This window comes from Astatotilapia calliptera, chromosome 22 (genome assembly GCF_964374335.1).
Source record: "Astatotilapia calliptera chromosome 22, fAstCal68.1, whole genome shotgun sequence".
NCBI lineage: Eukaryota > Metazoa > Chordata > Actinopteri > Cichliformes > Cichlidae > Astatotilapia > Astatotilapia calliptera.
In genome coordinates, this window is record NC_137442.1 from 27,855,170 (window position 1) to 27,878,232 (window position 23,063).

The following is a 23,063-nucleotide window of genomic DNA, read 5'->3' on the forward strand; positions in this document are numbered from 1 at the left end:
CCGGAGAGGGAAATCTGGGCTTCTCTGCTCAGGCTTTTGCCCTCATGACCCAGCCAAGAATAAGTGGAAGAAAGTAAATGGGTGTATGGATGGCTGGATTATTAACTACACTGTCCAGAAAAATAATAGCGTTTATGGAATGTTAGTGATGAGGTGGTTCTTTATCATAGAGCAGGTTGTATAACCAAAATCACAGTGTAACTTTGTCTTAACAACTAAGGTTGGAAATTTGACTTTTTATATTTTCATCTTGCTTTTTATGGGATATTTCATACTTGTTTATGTCTGTGATTGTTTTTAAAAAAAGAAGAACAAGTACCTGCTTAAACCTCCATTTTCCAGCAAATTGCACCTATTATTTCTATCTATCCGCTATAACACGGCAGCAGGCTAGATTTTATTATTATTTTAATCCAATATGTTGAATGAACATGACGATTAGCATTCAACTGCATAAATTTAAAGTTTCAATCATGGCTCCGTTCTCTTCTCTAGAATATTCTTATTCTTCAAATAAGCCCGAGTCCCGCCCTAAAACAGCGCCTTCCATTTATTGGCTGTTTTAGCTATCAGTAACAGTGTATTGCTCCAATTGGTCGAAACAAGAGCAAGAAGGGGGTTGTTTCCAGGAAGTGTTCAGCGTGACTCTCACAGAACAGCTTTGCTTTCTTTCTAACAGAACTTGCTTTGCTTGATTTTTGCGTCGGTCCTGATTCCGTTTCTCAGTCAGTCAGCATGGGTGAAGATGAAGAAAAATATGACGGCATGTTGCTTGTTATGGCGCAGCAACACGAAGGAGGGGTGCAAGAGGTAAAGCAGTGCATCGCCGTGCTAACATGCTAAAGCTATTGTACTAACGCTAACGTGGTTAGCCTGTAAGCTAGTATGTACACCATGCCTATGAGCAGTCACAAACACGAACAAAGAATAATGTTTTAAACTGTTTTGCAAAGTTTAGAAAATGATTTTGTTATTAATAATCATGGCTTTCGTGGACTATCTTAGCTACTGCCTGCGGAGTGTTCTGGTGAATTTGGCATACATGTGACTAAGGAGACAGCACAACTTAGCAAAAAATGAACTTAGTTCTGTTTGAGCATGTCTATTAGATGCTCCATGGTCCTGATAGAAGCTGTTAAAAGTAATGTTCGTTACAAGTAATGTTCTTACTGTAGTAATGTGACGTTGTGTCCCGGATGAATGAAGGTTCTGGAAGAAAATGTATTTGCTAAAAGAGATCTGCTGTTATGAGGAAAAGGTGAAGGATGTGATCTGGAAACAGATGCATAAGCTAAAGCGCAACGAATGTTTGGTAACAATGGTGTATTTTAAGAGTCGTGAACAGGCAGACACCCAGCACAGAAAAGGAAGGCTCTCCCATCCAAGCAGTAATTTATTTCAGACACAAAGTCCATAATAAAGCTGTAATCTGTTATATGGATTTTGTAACTTATTCTTGACCTATTTTCTATCAACAGTTAGTAAACACATTTTTCAGCTTCCTCCGCCGCAAAACTGATTTCTTCACTGGTGGAGATTCAGGTGCAGCAGAGAAGGTGAGCATTGCTGTGATCTATACCTCGTGTCACATTCAAGAGTTCAGTGATAAACACACAACTCCACCCGTCCCTCAGTTTTAAATGAAATCCCTTATGTTCTTCAGCTCGTCAAGGATGCCTTTGCTCACCACAGCAAGCTAGCGCTGAAGGCCCAGAAAGAGAAGCAGATGAAACAAGAGAAAGAAAAGAGAGAGAAAGCTGAAAGAGCGGCCAAGCTTGCAGAGGAGGAGAAGAAAAAGAAGAATGACGACGGTCCAAGAATCCAGGAGCTGACAGACGAGGAAGCAGAGAAGCTTCAGACTGAGCTTGACAAGGTGAAATGCTGATTTCAAAATTTTCTGTCATCAGTGTGTCTCTGAAACGGTCAATTACACTCTGAACTGTTATGTCTGTTAATTTATGTCCGGATTTTTTATGCTAGAAAAAGAAGGAAGAAGAGAATACAGCAGCAGCAGCAGAGATGTCATCTGACAAAGCCGAGAAAGAGAAAGGCGTGAGTGAGGAGTTTGACATGTACTTCATTACTTAGTGTTGACTGAGCAGTAAAATGGGGTGCGCTTAATGTTTTGTTTAATTAACTCTTATTCATGTTCATTTTCTTTTCCTTCAGTCTGACTCTGAAGGAGAGGAGGATGAGAAGGACAAAGATAAACTGAAGCCTAATTCGGGAAATGGAGCTGACCTGCCCAACTACAAGTGGACGCAGTCCCTGTCTGAAGTCGATGTGAGTTCTTTCTGGTTTCAGCATCATGCTGGACTTCACCTCTTCTCAGCTTGTGTTTACTGAACATCTGAATGGTTCTTTGAGCATCTCTCAGCTTTCAGTTGTATTCTCACCATACGTACAGCTCCGTCATAATGTCACCTTTGCCTGAGTTTGCCAGTTGGATAGCACAATACGATGCATATTAAAACCCTCTTAATGTTTCCTGTGCATTGCCCTGCGCCTCTTTCTTTCAGGCGATGTGTTTCCTTAAACAGCATGCGCCAGAACACATTTGTATTTGTTTTTCATCGGCCTTTGCAGAAGGGGAAGATCATGACACTTATGTGAATTCTACATTATTATTCCTTCCAGCTTTATTCAGATATGCCAAGAGTGTTGTGGAAAGAGTCAGAATGCATACAGAACACTGGATAAATAAAAGTGCTGGAAGTTGTCTTAAATATCTTTTAACATTGCCATTACATTTGAGTACCACCTAATGTGTTTGGGGTTGTTATAGCAACATGCGAGAAAGTTCTGGGGCATTATTTGTACGCGACACAAGCGCAGAAATGGAGGGCGTCGACGTAATCTTATACTTCCTGCTCGGTGCGTGACTCAGACAGCACGGTGTTGTTTCTTGTGTGGCCATATTCCTCGTTGCTGGGTTTCAAGGGCAGTTTTAATTTTCATAAGGCGACACTGTCATAAGTGATCGTGCGGTACCACTGACTAGCCAATCAGTGGCATGCAATCTGTTGAAATCACATTATCAGATCTACCGAGATCACTCCAGCTCATTAGGTACTAAAAAAAGTGCTTGTTACCAGGTACTACCACTTATTGGAAAAGCCTAAAATTCAAGTTGAGCCTGACAGTTTTGAGTGGAAAAAGGTTTTATTGGAGAGCAGTGGAATTTCTTTTCTTTTTTTTCTGTGCAGACGAGAGTTTTATAAGCTTATAAGAACACATGTGCGCGTGTATAATTAAAATATTAATAATTAAACTCCTCCCACAGGTGGCAGTGCCCTTTAGCGTGAACTTCCGCATTAAGGGCAAAGATGTGGTGGTGGACATCCAGCGGCGCTCCATCAAAGTGGGCCTGAAAGGACATCCTCCAGTTATTGATGGCCAGCTCTACAACGAGGTGAAGGTAGAGGAGAGCTCCTGGCTCATCGATGATGGCAAGGTGGTTACTGTCCACTTGGAGAAGGTAAGAAGACATGTAGATGTGTGGCACACTGTGGAATTACTCAGTCAACTGGAGAGAGAGAGAGAGAGTGCGTCAAATCGTATTTTGATTTCAGATTAACAAAATGGAGTGGTGGAGCAAGATCGTCACTACAGATCCTGAAATTAACACCAAGAAAGTCTGTCCTGAGAACTCAAAGGTAAACATTCACACGAACTGTTTATTGTAGAAGGAACTAAAAGATTACTGACACGTGTGGATCTTTCTGCTCCTTCCTCACTGTGCGCGCTTCCTGTTGAACAGCTGTCAGATCTGGATGGAGAGACGCGTGGTATGGTGGAGAAGATGATGTACGACCAAAGGCAAAAATCAATGGGCCTACCTACATCTGAAGAGCAGAAGAAACAAGATATTCTTAAAAAGTAGGTTTCAGTGTTGGTGCAGATTTTGTGTCTGAAGGCTACAGTAGACGCTAATAAACACCTGAATAATGGAGCCGTCTACTTTGACCACACTGTGGGTAAAATGGGCACCAGTTTTTAAAATTAAAGAAGAATCCAAACAAAGCTGCAGGAGAGATGATAAAAAATGAAATATCATGAAACTAAGTTAATCACATTTTAAAGATGGCGAAAAAATTGGAAAAAAGATGGGAAAAGAATCGGTTGCCTTCATGTGAAATTGCAAAGATGTTTCTCCTGCAGGCATGTTTTGATAATGTAGTGAAATGAACTGATACCACTGAGTAAAAAAGTTTGTAGTATACTTTGGAAATTAGCAATAAAATATAAGTAAGTATAGTCAGTGAAATTGCCTAGAAACAATGTTACAAATGGAGAGCTGAAGTAACACGGTGTCTTTCTTGAGGCAGTAATATTTAAACAGTATGTATCCCAGTAGGCTGCAGGTCCATGTGTGGTATGGTAAAGATGAAGAGTCTATCACGTTTGAATCCGTACATTAGGGAAGTTAACATGCACTTGGAGCTTTATCCACCTCCACTCTCCAACACAAAAAAATGGCACAGCCTTACTTCTGCTGGTGAGAGAGACAATCCATGAAGTTGCACTTGCTGTATTTAGAGGAAAAACAAAACTTAAGCCGCAGACACTATAAAAGATAGACTTAGCTTCTGGATCTTAAAAATTAAGCCTTAAACCTGCAATCTTTCTAATGGCCACCAGAGGGCGATACTTGTCTATGGAAATATGGCCCCCAGGCTTGATCTTTATGTGCTCTGTCACACATTTCGGCTCATTTTGAATATAAAATGAATTCAGTTGTGTTGATTTTTGTCATTGTGTCATGATGATTAACCACAAAGAGCTCATTGATTTATGAGTGCATGAACCCAGTTTTGTTTTTGTACACAAATAATAATGATATATGAAGCTTTAAATTTCACAGCAATCGGTTTAATAAATGGAAACTTTGTTTTAGGCAAACAGTGGATGGTAACAATTAACATGACACAATTTCCTGTTACTCTGTTTAAAATTAACTTAAAAGAAATAGATTGTGTACTGCTAATTTTCCTCTTATAAAAATTATATGTAGGAATTTTCCTGAGTGGGGGGGAAACAAACAAACTTCAGACTGATGTTTCAATGACTGTATGAGTCAGTGGTTCATGTGCAGCTTATTACTGTTTGTTGGGAATGACCCCTTTCGCTCCTCTGCTGTCTGCTGGAGCCCACTTCCTCTTCTAGCTTGTTAAAGCTGCCTCTGAGGATCTTGTTTAATTTTATAAAGGTTAAACAATACTACCATAGGGAGCGCTGTGGAGGTAATTGGTCTCAGAGTTTCTTTAGTGACACAAAGGTCAAATTGTGTCTGTCCAATCAAACATGTTGTGTGAAGGTGTCATCTCAGACGAAGCGTACAGCTTTTCATTCTTAGCAGAATTAAAATAAACATTCGCTTTGCAGCAGAAAACAAAGGCTTTTCCTCTGACCAGCCTGGAATACAGAAGGTTTTTAGAATAATTTCACTTCATAGAAATGTGAGAAAACAGATGTAACCTGCTCTGTTCCTTCCCAGAAAGTTTAACCAACCGTCATGATCCATAAATGAACGAATCTCCCATTCACTGACTTCACAGGCTGACTGCACCTCGCCTTCTCACCTTCCCTTTGTTTCTGACTCTGACACCTTCTGTCTCTGCAGGTTCATGGCTCAGCACCCAGAGATGGATTTCTCTAAAGCCAAATTCAGCTGAGGCTTTCTGTTGTCAGAGGTTTTAGATTCACGGTTCATGTAAATGACACCAGAGCTGACATCAGGCACCAACCAACTCCCCCTTCATCTCTCTGCTGGACATGCTTGTGCTGACGTGCATGTCTGAAGTGCATAGATTCATGTTTAAATCCAAGAGTTTGATAAATGTAACAGCAGTGTTCTTCCTTTGCATGTTGTTTCCATATTTAAAGATGTGTCTGGATTTTTTTTTTTTAATAAATGGATTTAAAATGTAATTGAGTTCTGAACCATCAGTCTGAAGAAGTGCAATCATAAAGCCAGGAAGCCTTTTCCTCCTCCTGCTGTGTAGATTTTGGACGCTCACGAGCTTGCAGAAGCTCGTGAGCTTGGAAAAGCCAAACGTAACGCTGCAGTTCCAGTGCATGAATTATTGGAGCTAATTTATCTGAATTTAAGGGGCGGGACCACATCTCGGAACCCCAAGCGCTACAAGCCGTTCGTTTTGCTTCGTACCCCACCCTCACCCCCTCTTTCAATTCATTCACTTCTCTAAAATGAACCTAAAATGAGGATGTGGTCCCAGCTAGTGAAATGCAGCGACATCATGCAAAGGTTGAATAAGATGTTTCATTTTCAGCCACAAGAGGGCAGTGTCTTCCTGAAACATCAGGAGCGCTATCAAAGGCGTTAAGAGTGTTAGGTAGTTTTTGAATAGAGGACAAATCCTATCAATCTGATAGGAAACAGAAGAAGATGGCACGTTAGATTTTAGCTTTAACTGTTACAACAGAGTCACTAAATAGTTAAAATCTTAATTCTGAGGTAACGGTGAATAAGGGCAGGTGTAGCCAATTACATGCAAGGTTTTTTAATAATAAAATGTTTTAAAGTTAGCTTTATTCTACCCCATTATACTTGTAGTAAATGACACATAAATATCGACTATATCTGTGACCACATACTGATTAATGAACCGGGAATTCACACTGTGATGAAAAGGTAGAGAATTCTTTAAATAAATGATTCAGTCAATGCTCATATTTGTTTGTTGTTTGCAGCCGGTGCAAAAATAAGCGTCTGTGTGCTTGAGCTAAAAAATGTTTAAAAATCAACTCTTTCATCTTGTAAGATAAAATAATTGGACTGGCTCTTATATTGCATTTTATTCACGATGCCTCACTCACACAAGCAACTTTTTTTCTGTGCTGACGTGCTGTCTAACATTCTCACGTTCACACTCGGATGGATGCATCAGAGAGCAACTTGGGGTCAGTATCTTACCCACGGGTATTCGGCATGCAGACTGGAGCAGCCATATATACATATAATTATTCTAACTAAACTCCCTGAGTATTAGATGACCTGCTCTCTGCTGAGCTACAGCCACCCTAATTATATTCTGAGTGATTGTGTTTGCAAGTTCTGATCAGTTACAGATGTTACAGAGCAGCTAAAAAAAAGTTTCCACTCTTGTGTCTCTGAACTGCAGCAATCCATCATCTAACCAATCTGCCAAGTTGCACTTCTGAAGTTGTTGGGATGCAAACGGTGCTGCTGATAGCAGTGAGCAATAATTAAACATATTAAATGCATTCATTAAACCACATTGCTCTCTGAGGACTATTAGCCAGGCTATAACCAACAAGTCAAAGGCAGGCTGTCTTACTGAGACCACGCTGGATATCATGCGCCTCTGCTAAATGTTCCTTCCCTCAGGACCAGTTTGCTTACAAGACTCTTCAGCTTGTGTGACTGTCCACAGCTAACTGGACTGGGCTGTCAGGATGGTGAGAGGCTGTCAATATCACTACAGCTACCAGAGGGAACATACATTAGCTTATGCTGGTTAGCAGCTCCTCCTAATGTGTGAAATAGCTCATGTAGTTCAAAAACACTGTGCAGTCAGCAGCCTCATCAGGCCTGCTGTCTGCGGACCACAGGTAACTATGTCGGAGCTTACATTTTTGTCAGTATTTTTCCTGCAAGCTCGGTGCCCTGTAGGAAAATTACAGGGCGCTGGGCTTTCATTTATTCTGTCACGGCTGTCCAATGGTTGACTGGATGGTGTTAAAGTAGCAATCACAAAATCACAAAGTGGCCAGCTTGAATTACAAAGCACCAGGCTTGTTTAACACTTACACCAACTGTGATAACCTTTTCAGCTTTGAGGCTGATTGAAGAGAACTTTAGACAAGTTAAATAGTTTTTGGTAACTAGACCCTCCTCATTATTAATAACAGTCAAATATTCATTTGTGCTTTAAATGCCATTTTTATTCTGTTCCCAGCTTTATGTCTCCACTCTCTCCATTGTTAGTTTACACCCTGACATAGTAGCAGGTTGAATTCGATTGATGCCATATATTTTAGTGAGAAATGTCTCTCTTCTTCTTTCTATCTAAGCCAAGTGACGTCTGAGCTCAGTCAAACTATAGACGAAGAAGAAGAAACATAATTAATCTGGAAAGCTCACTGTGACCAGTGAAGTGTGGGATTCACAAAGCTTCAGGTCACTTTGGTCGCTGGCCAGGTCCCAGTTTTTATTATTGAAAATTTGTATTACACCTATTTGCACTGCATTCACCAATCAAATTTTTAAAAATGGAGCCTATATAATACAGTGCGGTCTATTAATCAGCTGCCAGAGCTCATAATTGTATGAAAATTATTATTATCCTGATTCATTTACATATTTTTGCCTCTGCTTGTCTTTGTATATTCAATATTTATATAAATATATATTAAATATTAGCATTTTAGTTTTTTAAGTAGCTCCATCCTGGTCAAAGAAAGTCACCCTGAAGCCTGATGGGATTGTGGTTGGGTGGGGCGGCGGTATGACTGTGCAGGGGCTGAGGGCACGGAGGAGCCAGAATCTGCTCAGCTGACAGCAATGTCTCACCAAGGTACCAGAATTTCTTCATTAACAAAGACACACAGACATCAGAGGGACGGGGTTGGGGTTCTGGGGTGGGCGAGGCGGGCGTTCTGCAAACACACCTCCTCACCGCTGCACTGACTCGCTGTTCCAGACTTGGCGACTTGTTTTTTTGGCAGCAGCCTCTCGTAAATCACCCACAAGGCCCGTAGCACAATGTGACTCACCGTTGTAGTCATGGTGTTTGTGAGCACTGTTTCACCTTCTTCCGTAAGGCTAATTGGTGGAATTATTCCTGGAAGTGGAGGATGGATACGTGAGGGTACACCAGGACAAAGATGGGATGGGATTAGGAGAGGCTGTCAGATTTTGATGCTCATGGTGCATTCATAGATGATAAAAACAAGTTTGACTTTGCCTCTTGTCTGCATCCAGCTTCTTTCTGATAAATCTTAGTTGGATCAGACTCTACACGGATAAAACTTTATAATTAGACCTCTCCGAGCCAATCCAGCATGTGGATGTGTTACTTAGAGTTCTCCATCCTCCACACCTGGGTGCTGAGCACACTCTGTAAAGCGTATTTGGAGCACACACTTCCAGGGACGGCGAGGAGGCTGATGTGCAAAGTCAAACTCCAATTGTCAATTAGCAAAGGCCAACACAGGCTGCAGGCTCGGGTGTACAGAGCAGATCAGCCATCGTGGAGGACAAAGGCTTCAGTCAGCAGAGGGTCCTCTGGCCAACACACACACACAAACACACACACCTTAACTGAGATGGCAGAGAGGGCCACTGAGCCCAGCAGGACCTGTTTACCACTCAGACTGAGCAAAGACCAACAGCAAACATCCTCCAACTGCTCATAAACACACAGACACACACACACTGAAGATGAAAATAAGGGTCCAGTGAATTTTTGCTATTTTTTTATTTGTTTGTTTAATTTGTTTTGTTTGAAAATATATAAATACTGTACACAGATAAGAGTCAGAGTGTGTTTCATGCTAGTGTTGCCAAATATAACCATAAATCCTCACAAAATGTCTGTTTTTTACTGCTCCAGTGAGAAAAATGTCTAAAAACATGTCAAAGTGTCAAATGACATTTTGACAAAGCTAATTTACAGCTTTATAAATCAATATGATCTGTTGCATATACTAAAGTCGGCTTAAACATGTATGCATTCTGTCCAGGAAGTGGCTCGTTGTGTCTCACCTGAAGAGAATTATCACCTGATCCTGTAGCGCTACAGTCTTTTAATGTTTTTTACCTTCTTTCTTTGGTTTTCCGACTCCACCAGCTCAGCTTCTCCAGATGTCTGATCACCTGCTGCTGGAATATAACATATTTATAAGACCAGTAAAGTTCTTGTCTCCTCTAGGAGCTTACTTTACACTTTTAGCCCATTCCAATGTGGCTGATAGGCAACTTGATGATGTCATAATATATTGTGCATAACTATAAACTGTCAAATAAAAATTATACAATGCCTTTCTTAGATGTTATAGGTGCATAAAGGTATGAAACATCTAATTTTAGCACGTTGCTCGGTAATTGCAAGGCAACATAATGAGATTTGATACAGATGAGAACCTTCAGAGACCTAAGATGTGCTAAGTTTGGTTGCTCAGTTCCTGATCGTTCCTGAAAGTTCACGGTCAAAGAAACAAACAAACACACAGAAACACAGATATTGTGTATTCATGGACACAGCGTAGGAGGATGTGCAAAGGCTTGGAGGACTGTTATTATTATTAATTTTATTAGTAATAGTTGTAGTGGTAGTAAAATTAGTATTAGTCGTAGTATTAAATCCTTCATTTAAAAATCAGTCAATGAAATGAAATCTGTATTTTCTTTCAAGAGAGCTCTGTGTACAACAAATACAGCTTTAAAATAGATAATACAATAAATACACAATAGATTTTCAGTATTAAGGAAATGTTCAAGAAGTATTTGTGATCATAAACATAACCCTTTAAATACTATAATGAAATAAGAGAAAACAGCTTTATATGTTTGTAGCTTGTTAAATTTGTAGGCAGCAGAATCACTGAACTCAGTTCCTCTAAGTTCAGTGTAAATGAGAAGTGCAGCTAATGTGAGAGTGTGTGTTTAAATAAAATAAGAGAGCAGGATTAAGTGGGCATTTATGAAATATAGCCAAGAGATGAAGATGCATGAACGTAAATAATCTACTGCAGACAGTAAACTTTGTAACAGTTTTATGCGTACGTATACAGAAGTCAAATTTGATCTGGATTTATTTCCACACTTCATATTATATGAGAGCTGCTGCTATGACAACTCAATTTCCCTCTGCGATGAATAAAGTCTCTCTGATTCTGAGTCTGGCATCAGGTATTTCAGATACACAACTTAAGTTCTGTGACCTTGAAGCATTTGAATATGGACGGAAAGCTGGATCATTTCTAAATAGCATTCATGCCGTTACATCTAAATGATATTGACTTCTACAAACAAAAAAATTATCTATCTTGTCTTTAAAAAAGCAAAGGTGACATTTATGGTATGTACCAAAAACCGTCTATACATTATTGGGTATTATTTATGTATTGCTTTATAAGAAAGCCCTCCACAAAGCCAGAACATCTTACTATTCGTCACTGATTGAAGAAAATAAGAACAACCCCAGATTTCTCTTCAGCACTGTAGCCAGGCTGACAAAAAGTCAGAGCTCTATTGAGCCAACCAATACAATTTTAATCATTAGAGAAAAAATTACCAGTAATCATCCCACAGATGTAATATTATCTACAGCTACTCTTAGTACCATTGATGTTAAGTTAGACTCTTTTTCTCTAATTGATCTTCCTGAGTTAACTTCAATAATTACTTCCTCCAAACCATCAACGTGTCTTTTAGACCCCATTCCTACAAAACTGCTCAAAGAAGTCCTGCCATTAATTAATTCTTCGATCTTAAATATGATCAACCTATCTCTAATGATCAGCTATGTACCACAGGCTTGAAGGCCTAGCTGTAGTTAAACCTTTACTTAAAAAGCCATCTCTAGACCCAGCAGTCTTAGCTAATTATAGGCCAATCTCCAACCTTCCTTTCATATCAAAAATCCTTGAAAGAGTAGTTGTCAAACAGCTAACAGATCATCTGCAGAGGAATGGTTTATTTGAAGAGTTTCAGTCAGGTTTCAGAGTTCATCACAGCACAGAAACAGCTTTAGTGAAGGTTACAAATGATCTTCTTATGGCCTCTGACAGTGGACTCATCTCTGTGCTTGTCCTGCTAGACCTCAGTGCAGCATTCGATACTGTCGACCATAATATCCTATTAGAGCGATTAGAACATGCTGTAGGTATTACAGGTACTGCACTGCAGTGGTTTGTATCATATCTATCTAATAGACTCCAATTTGTTTATGTAAATGGAGAGTCCTCTTCACACACTGAGGTTAATTATGGAGTTCCACAGGGTTCAACGCTAGGACCAATTCTGTTTACATTATACATGCTTCCCTTGGGCAGTATCATTAGAAGACAAAGTATACATTTTCACTGCTATGCTGATGACACCCAGCTCTATCTGTCCATGAAGCCAGATAACACACACCAATTAGTTAAACTGCAGGAATGTCTTAAAGACATAAAGACCTGGATGGCCGCTAACTTTCTGCTTCTTAATTCAGATAAAACTGAGGTTATTGTACTCGGCCCTGAAAATCTTAGAAATATGTTATCTAACCAGATTCTTACTCTGGGTGGCGTTACCTTGGCCCCCACTAACGCTGTGAGGAACCTTGGAGTCATTTTTGACCAGGACATGTCCTTCAATGCACATATTAAACAAATATGTAAGACTGCTTTCTTCCATTTGCGCAACATCTCTAAAGTTAGAAATATCCTGTCTCAGAGTGACGCTGAAAAACTAGTTCATGCATTTATTACTTCCAGGCTGGACTACTGTAATTCATTATTATCAGGATGTCCAAAAAACTCACTGAAAAGCCTTCAGCTAATCCAAAATGCTGCAGCAAGAGTGCTGACAGGGACTAGAAAGAGAGAGCAGATTTCTCCTGTTTTGGATTCCCTTCATTGGCTTCCTGCTGAATCCAGAATTGAATTCAAAATCCTGCTCCTCACATACAAGGTCTTAAATAATCAGGGCCCATCTTATCTTAATGACCTTGTAGTACCATATCACCCTATTAGAGCACTTCGCTCTCGCTCTGCAGGCCTACTTGTTGTTCCTAGAGTATTTAAAAGTAGAATGGGAGGGAGAACCTTCAGTTTTCAGGCCCCTCTTCTGGGGAACCAGCTTCCAGTTTGGATTCGGGAGACAGACACTATCTCTACTTTCAAGATTAAGCTTAAAACTTTCCTTTTTGCTAAAGCATATAGTTAGGGCTGGACCAGGTGACCCTGAATCCTCCCTTAGTTATGCTGCAATAGACATAGGCTGCCGGGGGATTCCCATGATGCATTGAGTTTTTCCTTTCCAGTCACCTTTCTCACTCACTATGTGTTAATAGACCTCTCTGCACTGAATCATATCTGTTATTAACCTCTGTCTCTCTTCCACAGCATGTCTTTTATCCTGTTTTCCTTCTCTCACCCCAACCGGTCGCAGCAGATGGCCCCGCCCCTCCCTGAGCCTGGTTCTGCCGGAGGTTTCTTCCTGTTAAAAGGGAGTTTTTCCTTCCCACCGTCGCCAAAGTGCTTGCTCATAGGGGGTCATATGATTGTTGGGTTTTTCTCTGTCTCTATGAAGCGCCTTGAGGCGACTTTTGTTGTGATTTGGCGCTATATAAATAAAATTGAATTGAATTGAATTCAAGTATAAATAATAAAATTGGAAAAAGTCCATCTGTGTCCATTTGTTGCATGCAGTAAGCCCGTATGGCCCTGGATTTGGAACAGCAGTAAAGTGGAGGGTTGGGAGACATCAACATTTTATGACAGGACCTTTGCTGCTGCGATCTGCCCCACCAGCTGTGGGTCACATTGCTGCTTCATTGCTGTTTGCCTGTGGCCCCGTGACCCGCCAGCCTTCATTTGCACCTCGGTGAGGACCACTCCATCACTGTACTGTGGCCAAAACCTCCATGGGCCTGACACACACACGCACGCACACACACACACACACACGCACACACACACACCACTGACATGAGTGTGCAAGCCCCTCGAACCTGGAATTGGGTTGATTCAACCAGAAACCTGAATCATAATTGGCTTTCTTGTGTGAGTTCACTGAAGCTGTAATTGTTTTTCTTCTTTCTGTTCTTCTTCTTCTTTTTTAATTTACACTCTGATGTAAGCTGTGGTCCCAGCTGTTATTCAGATCCAGTTTTCCAGTTATTGTTAATTTTGAGACTCTCTGTATATAATTTTATACATAAAATACTTTTGAGTATTTACTCAATTATGGAAATTTAACAAACTGCTTATTGTTTATAAACACAAATTCATTCACTATGTGAATAATTTATAAACTATGAAAGCCGTTTTTTCATTTACAGTTACCCACCTTTGTGGGATCAACTGACGATAGTGCACAATGCACATTATTATAACATGATGGTTCAGATTATGCTGCCAAATGAAAAGCTTGGTACAGTGAATAGATTCTGGTTTTGTTCCACCGTGTCCCTGCTAGTATTACATAGCTAACTTTGAATGAATGGTTCCATTAATTAGCATATCCCAGTGTATTTCATTCAGGTGTTAGCATATTGGGTCCATGTTCTTTGACTTTCCTCGCATGCAGTTCTGAACGTGCTAACTGTACGTCGCACATTGATGCAGATTATGACAAAAGGGTGCCAGTGATGGTAAATACCCCTTATAAATTTCTGAAATTGGACCATCAAGTCATCATTTCAGTCACGCCAGAGAAGCCACATTCACTTTTAGTACAAGCATGTGGTCGGTGATATTTAAAGAGAGGTTGTGTTGCAGGGCCAAAGGTTTAAAGTTGAGGGCAAAGCGACACAAAGTTACACCTTAAGAACAAAACCTGTAGGGTCTAAAATAAGAACAGGTGTTTGGTACATTAGGAAAGTGTTTCTGTTAATTAAACCAGTGTTTTAATCAATCACTGTAATGAACAATAAAAAAGCAATTCAGCCAATGGCACTTGTTTGGTTTATGTAGTTTACATAAACCAAACATAAGCCTGGTTTATGTTTGGTTTATGGTTTACATAAGCCTCCTAGGACCTGACGTCCACATATGTGGACATCACATTTTGGGTTGTCTAGACCAAAATACTAAATTTTGCTCTACAAGGGCCTGATATCCACTTACAAGGACATTATATTGCCACTGGTCTATTGAAATTTAAAGCGAATGTCCTCATATGTGGATCTCATTTTTCTCAGAAACAAAAATCAGGTAAAAAAATAAATAAATACATGAAAAAATTCATGTAATTCTTTGTTTTTACATTCATTAGGTCCCAATCAGCCCAAATAGCCAAGAGAAATTAAAAATGCAGCCATTGAAAGAGTTTGCATCTTAGGATTTGTTCATAGTCTTCTCTCTGTGCTGAAATGTGAATCTGAATATATATATTATATTGTTTTACATTAACATGAGGTGCCAAGAATACAAAAGGAAGAAATATTTGAGAAAACAAACATTTATAATTTATTATTAAATGACATAAATAAAACTCAAGAGAGTTCACCAGATACAAATAAGATAGATTTATATATACAGACTCTTGTGTAGGGGGCATCTTTTTATTCCCTTACAAGATGTAGAAGAGAAGGCACATGTCGCTCAGTCTGAACACAGAACATTTATATTGGACTCACAAAAGGCACATTTATATGAAAAAACACAGGACATTAATTTATTCTATATACACTCATATACACATTAATATTAGCAGAACCTTTCCTCTTATACAGTTAATAATAAAAGTGAAACGACTGAAGAAGTCACTGGGATGAGTGACGAAACCTTTGCAACGCTCCATCCAGATGAAGGGATACAAGTTTGGGAGATTTCCTTACCTGGATGATTAGCGTGCATCAAGATACTCTTCAGTTCACTTTAGCTGTGTGATGTCAGCAAGGTGGTGATGCAGCACAACCATGTAACAAATATGAAATAAGCATAGAGGATTTACTAAGAGCAATAATTTCTGTCTGTGCAGCTATTCTAAAGCTTATCTCTTAGAGGGAAACTGATTGTCTTCAATTTCAAAGTTCTCTCAGCTTTATTCAAGTCATCTTGTTCAAATATCTCTAGGGGTGGGCAATTATTATTTCCCAATGAGCTGGATTAGAAACTGGGACTGTTGTGGAGAGCCGCACTCTATACGCAAATCGGTGTGGCTCTCCACAACAGTCCCAGTTTCTCATGTGGCTCCTTGGGGAAATTATATGCCCTCCTCTGCTCTAAGCTGTTTCACAAAATCCTTTTAGACGTGGTGAAATTTCCACATATTCTCCAGGAGCTGCGTTCATGTCTGTGGTCCTACTCCAAATCCCTCCGACCCCTGTAGACGATGGCCAGGTAGCTTCAGCTGCTCAGTAGGTCTGAGCTACAGGCGTCCAGCTAGCAGTCAGCCTGGCAATGGAACTCTCAAACTGGGCTTCCCCGACCCCAACCTCACCCAGGCTGGGGTCGTACATTGGGGAAGGTGAGGAGACAGGCAGCGAGGAGGTCAGGCCTGTGTATGAAGAGCCCCTAAGGAACTGGGAGGTCAGACCTCCAGGTATGGAGCCCGAAGCCGAGCCTGAAGGGGTGAGCGTGGTGCCAGCTACTGACCAGAGGCTAGGGTACTGACTGTGGACCAGAGAAAGAAGAGGGTTGGAGTGACTTATTGCTTCAGTGCTAATTTCCCAGCCTAAAGTGCAGCATAAAACCAAATAAGCTCACCTAGAATTGGATGTGGAGTTGGTGGTGTGGGACAGAGTGCCCATGCCTGTGGAGTTGGGGATCTGAAGAGCAGACCAGCTGTCATGAGTTGGCAGAGTCCCTGAAGTGTTGTCCATGTAGTTATCTGAAATTAAAATTAATGCACCACAAATCAAATTCCAGTTCTTCCATTTATTTATTTCATCAATATAGTACGTTGACTAGGAGTCTTACTTGTACTGGTGGTGCGGTGGGGGTAGTGGCTGGGGTACGGGGCCGCTCTGTGGCTCCTCAGGCTGGAGTAGCGCTCGCAGTAGGATCCAGAAGAGTGGCCTGTTGTGCTGCTGAACTGAGGGGGGCTACTGCTGGGGCAGATGGGACTCTGGCCTGGAATGAACCAACCTCCAACTGTGGAGGAAAAACGTGTACAACTGAGTCACGCATGGAAGCTGTCAGAATTAAAATATATACATGTAACAACCAGCATCAGCCTTGATGCAAAGATGCCATCCAGTACTCACGTTGAGAATATCCAGACTGTTGACTGTCCGTGCTATGATCGGACACTTCTTTATGGTCACTCCTGCAATCAAAAAGACAGGATTAGATGCTACATGAGAGCATGCTAACTTGACTCATTGAGGAGTAAGCTGAGTTCTCGGCCTTAACCTCTCCTTGGCATCCAGGAAGGCTTTAGCAAAGGGATTGTGCTTTATCTTCAGAGCTGTGATCTGAAAGAAGCAAACGGCTGTTAGCATTTCAGTCAATATGTAAAACACGTAAGCACTGATAACAGTTTCAGATGGAGATTTATCCTCAGGCTACTCTAACACCACTGACCTCCTCATTTTGATAAGCAGTGACTGCAATGAACTGTGTTTCTGGGAAGGACTGGCTGCTGATCATCTTCTGGATGCCTCCCACCTTCACGATGTGTATCCTCGGCTCATATTTGTGCAGAGAATTCAGCATGATCTGTAAAGGAACTGATGTCACTATTTCATCTTTTTTGCACTCAAGAGAAGACAACAAATGATGTCAAGTGAAAGTAATAACATTCACTGAATTACGTATATTAAAACAAATCATCTACATTATGATGCCATGAAATAACTCCAGAGTAATCCAACATTCTGACAAAAGCACTAAACTCCATTTTGGTGTGTCTAAACCAGAACATCATTAAATCTTTAAACATATCCTATGATTGTTTCTTAAAAGAAAAGTTGTTTTTTTTTAAGTTACTGTTATTGTAACTAATAATTTTAACTGTGCGTTTCTCTCTCACCTGACCGCCGCCGTTAAGTTTATTGGAGAGTTTGACTTTGCTGAAGGACACCGGCGCTTTCATCCAGTGCGCTCCGAAGTTTGGGGAATCCGGATGGATGTAGACGCAGCTCGGGCTCTGGGGTTCCGGTTTGCCTCCGGGAACCCACTCCCCGTTCACGTACTTCCAGCGGTTATTGTCTGCGGCGACGAAATCCAGCAGTACCGAGTACATGGCGTTTGGGTCCAGACCTGTTACGCTGGCCCTCAGAACCGGAAACATTCTCCTGAAAAAAGAAAAATAAGAATTTATGTGGTTTGTGAATTTACAGTTTACAGAAACACAAGTTTAATTAACATATTTTAAACCTGCAAAGGCCTCCGAAACAACACAAACAGCGCTCCCGTGCTGACGTGTCAGATTTAAAATCGTGTTTTTATACATTTTCAATTTAATTTCAAATTTGCAAACACATTTAAAACGCCGCGCGTAAAATGCGCCCGGCCCCGTTCCCACAGAACACCACCAGGTCTCCCCACACGCTGGGCCTACCTTCCCGTCTTGGTGACAATCATCTCGTTGGTCAATTCTTTAAACTTGTTCCATAAGTCTGCGTCCTCCAGCGTCAGTTTAATATCCCTCTCGGACGCGTCTCCCTTCTCGCTGCCCTTCTGGAACTCGCTCTCCACGGCGCTGAGGAGATGTTCCAGACGCTGGTCAGGGTTGGAAGAAGTCATATTTCCAAGGTGTGTCAACAGACCTAAATCCGAAGGGAAGGGTCTCAAAGACTGCGAGACAGGCCCGAGTAGATATTGGTTTCTATACCTCCAGGCCTCCTCATTTAAGGGCCCTCAGGGACCTCATGGGGATGTGGGGCGTGGTTTATTAGCGGACTTCTCCGTCTCTAAACGCCGCCCCACTTCACACCGAACTTCTTTATAATTTATCAGTTTCTTTTCTTTCTTGTGAAAGAGAAACACGTGAAACACATGTTTCTTTCAACCAAAGTCCACGTAAAAAATCTATTTATTAAATTTATTGGATCATCGAATTCAACGAAATAACTCCGCTGTCAGAAAAGAAAAACTTAATGGGTAAAGTTTGGTATTTTTACTTTAACCCCCAAAAATATCTTGCAGCTTGTTGCAGCTGAAGCCTTACACATTCAAAGCTGTGCATGCAAAACAAAAGAAGGGAAGCGAGGAGAGGGAGCCGTGCCTTTGAACTCAGTTGCATATTTGCAAATAGTGCTAATCTTTTGTTGTCTCAAATCCACATGGGGACCGGTGTTTACTGAGTGAGGACCATTAGGGGAGACTCTGCGCTGCTGTCGTGCAAAAGTGTGGATGTCCCAACAAGTGATGCCTGAATTTGCATAATGGGCCGTGGAAACTCTTTTCATGGCAGTGATATTAAATATTTCAGAAGGCCTAGATGTTAAATACTTATTTAATAAACACTGTGTAATGTATTTTAAACCACGAGATTTACACCCAACGCAAAATTTGAGCACAAAAATGGGGAAAAGGTAATTAAGTTAGTGCAGTTTTAGAATTGCTCCTTTACTTTTGTTTTTCTGTTCTGACATACATGGAGTCAAACTGTGCATGGAAGAGAGAGAGAGTGAGCGCGAGATAACAACAAACAAACAAAAAAACAGGAAATAATTATAGATGGTCGCCACTATTTTCATTCTAATTGTATTTCTGTTAATTAGAAAGTTTTTTTAAACTCAGTATTAATATTATAGCATTATAGCAAAATTATACGTGTGCTGCTATGATGCAATGGGTGCCATAAAATTGTTAAACAACAAGACATCGTTCTGATTTTTTTTTACACTAAATACAGTTAAATCAGAAAAAAATTAACAATCGTTTTAATGAGAATCAAAATAATATTTTAGTTATACGACATAAAAAGATGCACCACGCAGTTGTACTACATGCACATTGTTAACCCTCTAATGCCTGAACCATGAAATAATAAACATTACAGCTGGAAAATGATTTATTAAACTTCTGACACATGTTTTTAAAAATTAATATTAATTTGCATGCGTTTTGATTTGTATCATATTTTATTTATTTTTTATTCACGTTTTATTATTTATTTATTCATGCAATTTGTTTAGTATTTGGGGGGGGGGGGAATTAGAGAGAATAGAGAAATCTAAAAAAAAACTCACAAAAACTGTACAAACCAAATATGATGAACTGGGCATTAAGAGGTAAAGTATTATAATCTCTGCTGTGTAATAATATAATACGAAAAAGCCGTACTTATACTGGTTTATTTTTGCCACTTTTCTGTGTCTGTGTCTGTGGCTTTCAATGGTGGGAAAGTGAAACAGATTACTCAATGCATGATCTGAGGTACTTTAGTACTAAATGAGGTATTTTCTCTGTAAAAATGCAACAATTCACGTTTACAGAACAGAAGCTTGAAATTAAACAGTGAACAATGTCGTTAAGGTCAGGTTCAAAATGTTTGTTTCATTTTGTTGACACACTAGTCTCAAAGGGTTTTACAGGTGTGTTTAGGACAGCTTTACATTTAGAAAATAACATCAACAGACAGATAAAGCTGACTGTCTCAGTGCTGTAAGGATCACAGGTGAATCAAATAAATGACCTCAGTGAAGAGGCAAGAACAAAACTGGAACGTTTGATGTTTTGTTTTTAAAAACACATTTTAAGAAAATGTTTTTTACTGTACTGTCAGCTTGGATCGATATTCCCATAAACTTACACTGACATTATTTTTTCAATTGCATTTGCAGCTAAGCATACAAATGATATATTAGCTAATTTAAAAAAAACAATAATTTGCATAAAGATCCAAAAGCAACTGAAGCGAAACAAAAAAAAGTGTTTTATCTTTAGTATTTGAGGTGTGAGGAAAAACCTATGGTAACAGTTTCTAACATATAAAATAATAAAACACAGTTGATTGCTGTAGAGCTCAGCCTTTTGGGGTTTTTCTTTTCGTTTGTTTCTTCATTGCCTCTGAGTCCTCAGTCTGTGATGTACTTGGAATTGAGTGAGGGCTTTGGAGTGTGACTCCACTTTACTACACCACTTCCTCCAGTTCTACAGAGGCCATAAATGTAAAGGGGTTCTCTCACACCTTTCCATCCCGTATCATTCAACAGTCGCTTTCTTTTTATTTCAGAAGGCTGATAGAAAGACACAGAGAGCGTTAAAAAGAGGCTGCATACAGAACAGATCCCCCACCGACCGGGCCTTCGGGCTCCGCTAACCCCCTTCAGACACACACACGTCACAGGGAGCCGCCTAATTAAGATTTCATTTGACAAGCGTCGTGTGTGAGCGTTCTGTAGCAGCACCAGAACATGCAGTTGTCATGTGTTGCCCAGTGAGAAGGTGGATACATAAAACAAGACGAAAACATCCTCCCCGGGTGACGGGCAGAGTGTGGATGAGGAGCAGGTGAGCAAACGTCTGCTCCAAGATATGAAGTTTGCTTGAAAAGTTACCTGAGGTTTCTCACCGCTTTTCTCTCTCTAAACACACACACACACACACACACACACACACACACACACACACACACACACACACACACACACACACACACACACACACACACTGTGCAGCGCAGACAGCTGAGGGTTAACTGATTCAGGCCTTGCTCTGGCATCAGCACACACTCACCTAGGTGAGAAATATTACAGAGGTCTGGTGCTTCACAAAGAGACAGTTATATGGATGCATATTTTCCAGAGGACTGCACTGGCCTAAAGAAGTAAACACAGGCAGGCATATGAGTCAGCTCTGGGAAGAGAAAACATACAGTGTCCTTCTTTATCTCTCTTTGTCTCTCTCATATACAAATACATAAAATGTTTTTTGTTTGTTTGTTATGGGGGTGGGGTGTTCTGTGACTGGTCAGAGGGCAAAAGAGTGCAGCTGTGATAGATGTTGTAATCCCAACAAACAGCAACATTAGAAAGAATGAGCACAAGATAATTAAGATGTACCACAGGCTGAAGGCACAACTGAGCCAGATGTGGAAGGTAAGAACCAACGTGGTCTGTAGGACTCAGGCACAACCTCAAAGGTCTCTGTCCAGAAGAGCGCAATCCCAGGAACAGCTGAGATACTGCACAGAACCCTCAAACTCTCAGGCCTCTGGCAGACGACCTGAACTTGATAAAAACACATATACCACTCCCAGGGGGCAGTGAGCAGTATACATGTATATCTACCATAGATAGATTGCTTAAAACAAGCAGAATTGTTCTTAATTGTGAACACTGTTAAATTGTCCTTTTGCTTCTGGATTAGTGTGAGTATTTGACATGATGGTGGGTTATGTGCCATGTTCTGGGAAAAATCTTCCAAGATTTTACCTGTTTCTATTGTGACTGGCACTATGGCAACAGCATCAGCTACTTATGTAGTCATGTCACAGCCTTTAGAAAGATTCATCAAGTCTAAACCAGCCATGAGGTTGAGGCAGCAAAACGTCTTATTATATTAACTTAACTGATAAAGTTTTTCCACATGTGGAAAATATAGTCACATACTTAAAGCTGGTCCAGATGCATAAAGCTGTAAAAAGCTGGAACAAACTAGTTTAATCAATTTGTTTGAGTAACTGTTTGAGTAACGTGTCCTTTCTGTGTAAAACTGAAAGCACAATGCTGCTCAATATATAAATAAATAAAGTGAAAACAAATATATTTGATTTTCTTTTTGGAAAATTTTAATAGTATAAAGTAGTACAGACTGTCGATACTGTACCTAAGTAAAGTGCAGTGCATCTATACTACAAAACCTAAGTGTGATGCATTTTTTTTGGTGCACAGCAAAATAAATTCTTACTCTGATAACCAACACAGCACAGCGTGCACAGACAATAATTTAATGGCAGCAACTAAAATGATCAATAATAAGATTAAAAGGAAGTAATTAAAGCTACAAATCATAAAAACTGGGCCTTTAGTAGATCTAACTGAACAGAGACACAGAATGAAATGTGTTTCAGTCCTCAGTGAGAGTTTATTAACTTGGGATGAATTATCCGTTTTGTTTTTTTTATCTAGAGGTTTACAACACAATTCAATGCAGCATGATACTATATTTACAAAACGATACATTCAATGTGATGAATGCAACTATACGATATGGCATAATACAATACCTACGATACAATACAATCCACTGATACAGTACAGTACAACTGAACATCCTACATTGGTGGAGTAGACTGAAACTCTGTGAACTTTATTATATTCACGTCTCTCTTTGATTTCCACTGTAGCGTTACAAAGACAGAAGAAAAAGCTGCAAGTAAGACAACTTCCAACTGCTGTTTCCTTAAACCTCAAACCAGCAAAGAGTGAGCAACCCCCCAGCACACAACCCCCCCCCCACACACACAC

The 23,063-nt window shown here is 40.2% G+C and overlaps 2 protein-coding genes across 2 annotated transcripts; one reads left to right on the forward strand and one right to left on the reverse strand.

Annotated features, from left to right (window-relative positions):
* Positions 1–589: 589 nt before the first annotated feature.
* Positions 590–5,931, forward strand: nudc (nudC nuclear distribution protein). The gene is made up of 9 exons (XM_026157459.2): positions 590–810; positions 1,479–1,556; positions 1,664–1,873; positions 1,981–2,052; positions 2,170–2,283; positions 3,284–3,478; positions 3,573–3,656; positions 3,761–3,879; positions 5,624–5,931. The coding sequence occupies exons 1-9, from the start codon at positions 736–738 to the stop codon at positions 5,673–5,675; spliced, it is 999 nt and encodes a 332-aa protein (XP_026013244.1). The 5' UTR covers positions 590–735; the 3' UTR covers positions 5,676–5,931.
* A 9,986-nt stretch (positions 5,932–15,917) lies between these two features.
* Positions 15,918–18,481, reverse strand: tbxta (T-box transcription factor Ta). Its single transcript, XM_026157450.2, has 8 exons — positions 18,206–18,481; positions 17,675–17,939; positions 17,227–17,361; positions 17,056–17,117; positions 16,908–16,969; positions 16,621–16,794; positions 16,408–16,531; positions 15,918–16,314 (listed from the first exon to the last, which is right to left on the reverse strand). The coding sequence occupies exons 1-8, from the start codon at positions 18,388–18,390 to the stop codon at positions 16,056–16,058; spliced, it is 1,266 nt and encodes a 421-aa protein (XP_026013235.2). The 5' UTR covers positions 18,391–18,481; the 3' UTR covers positions 15,918–16,055.
* Between the last annotated feature and the right edge of the window lie 4,582 nt (positions 18,482–23,063).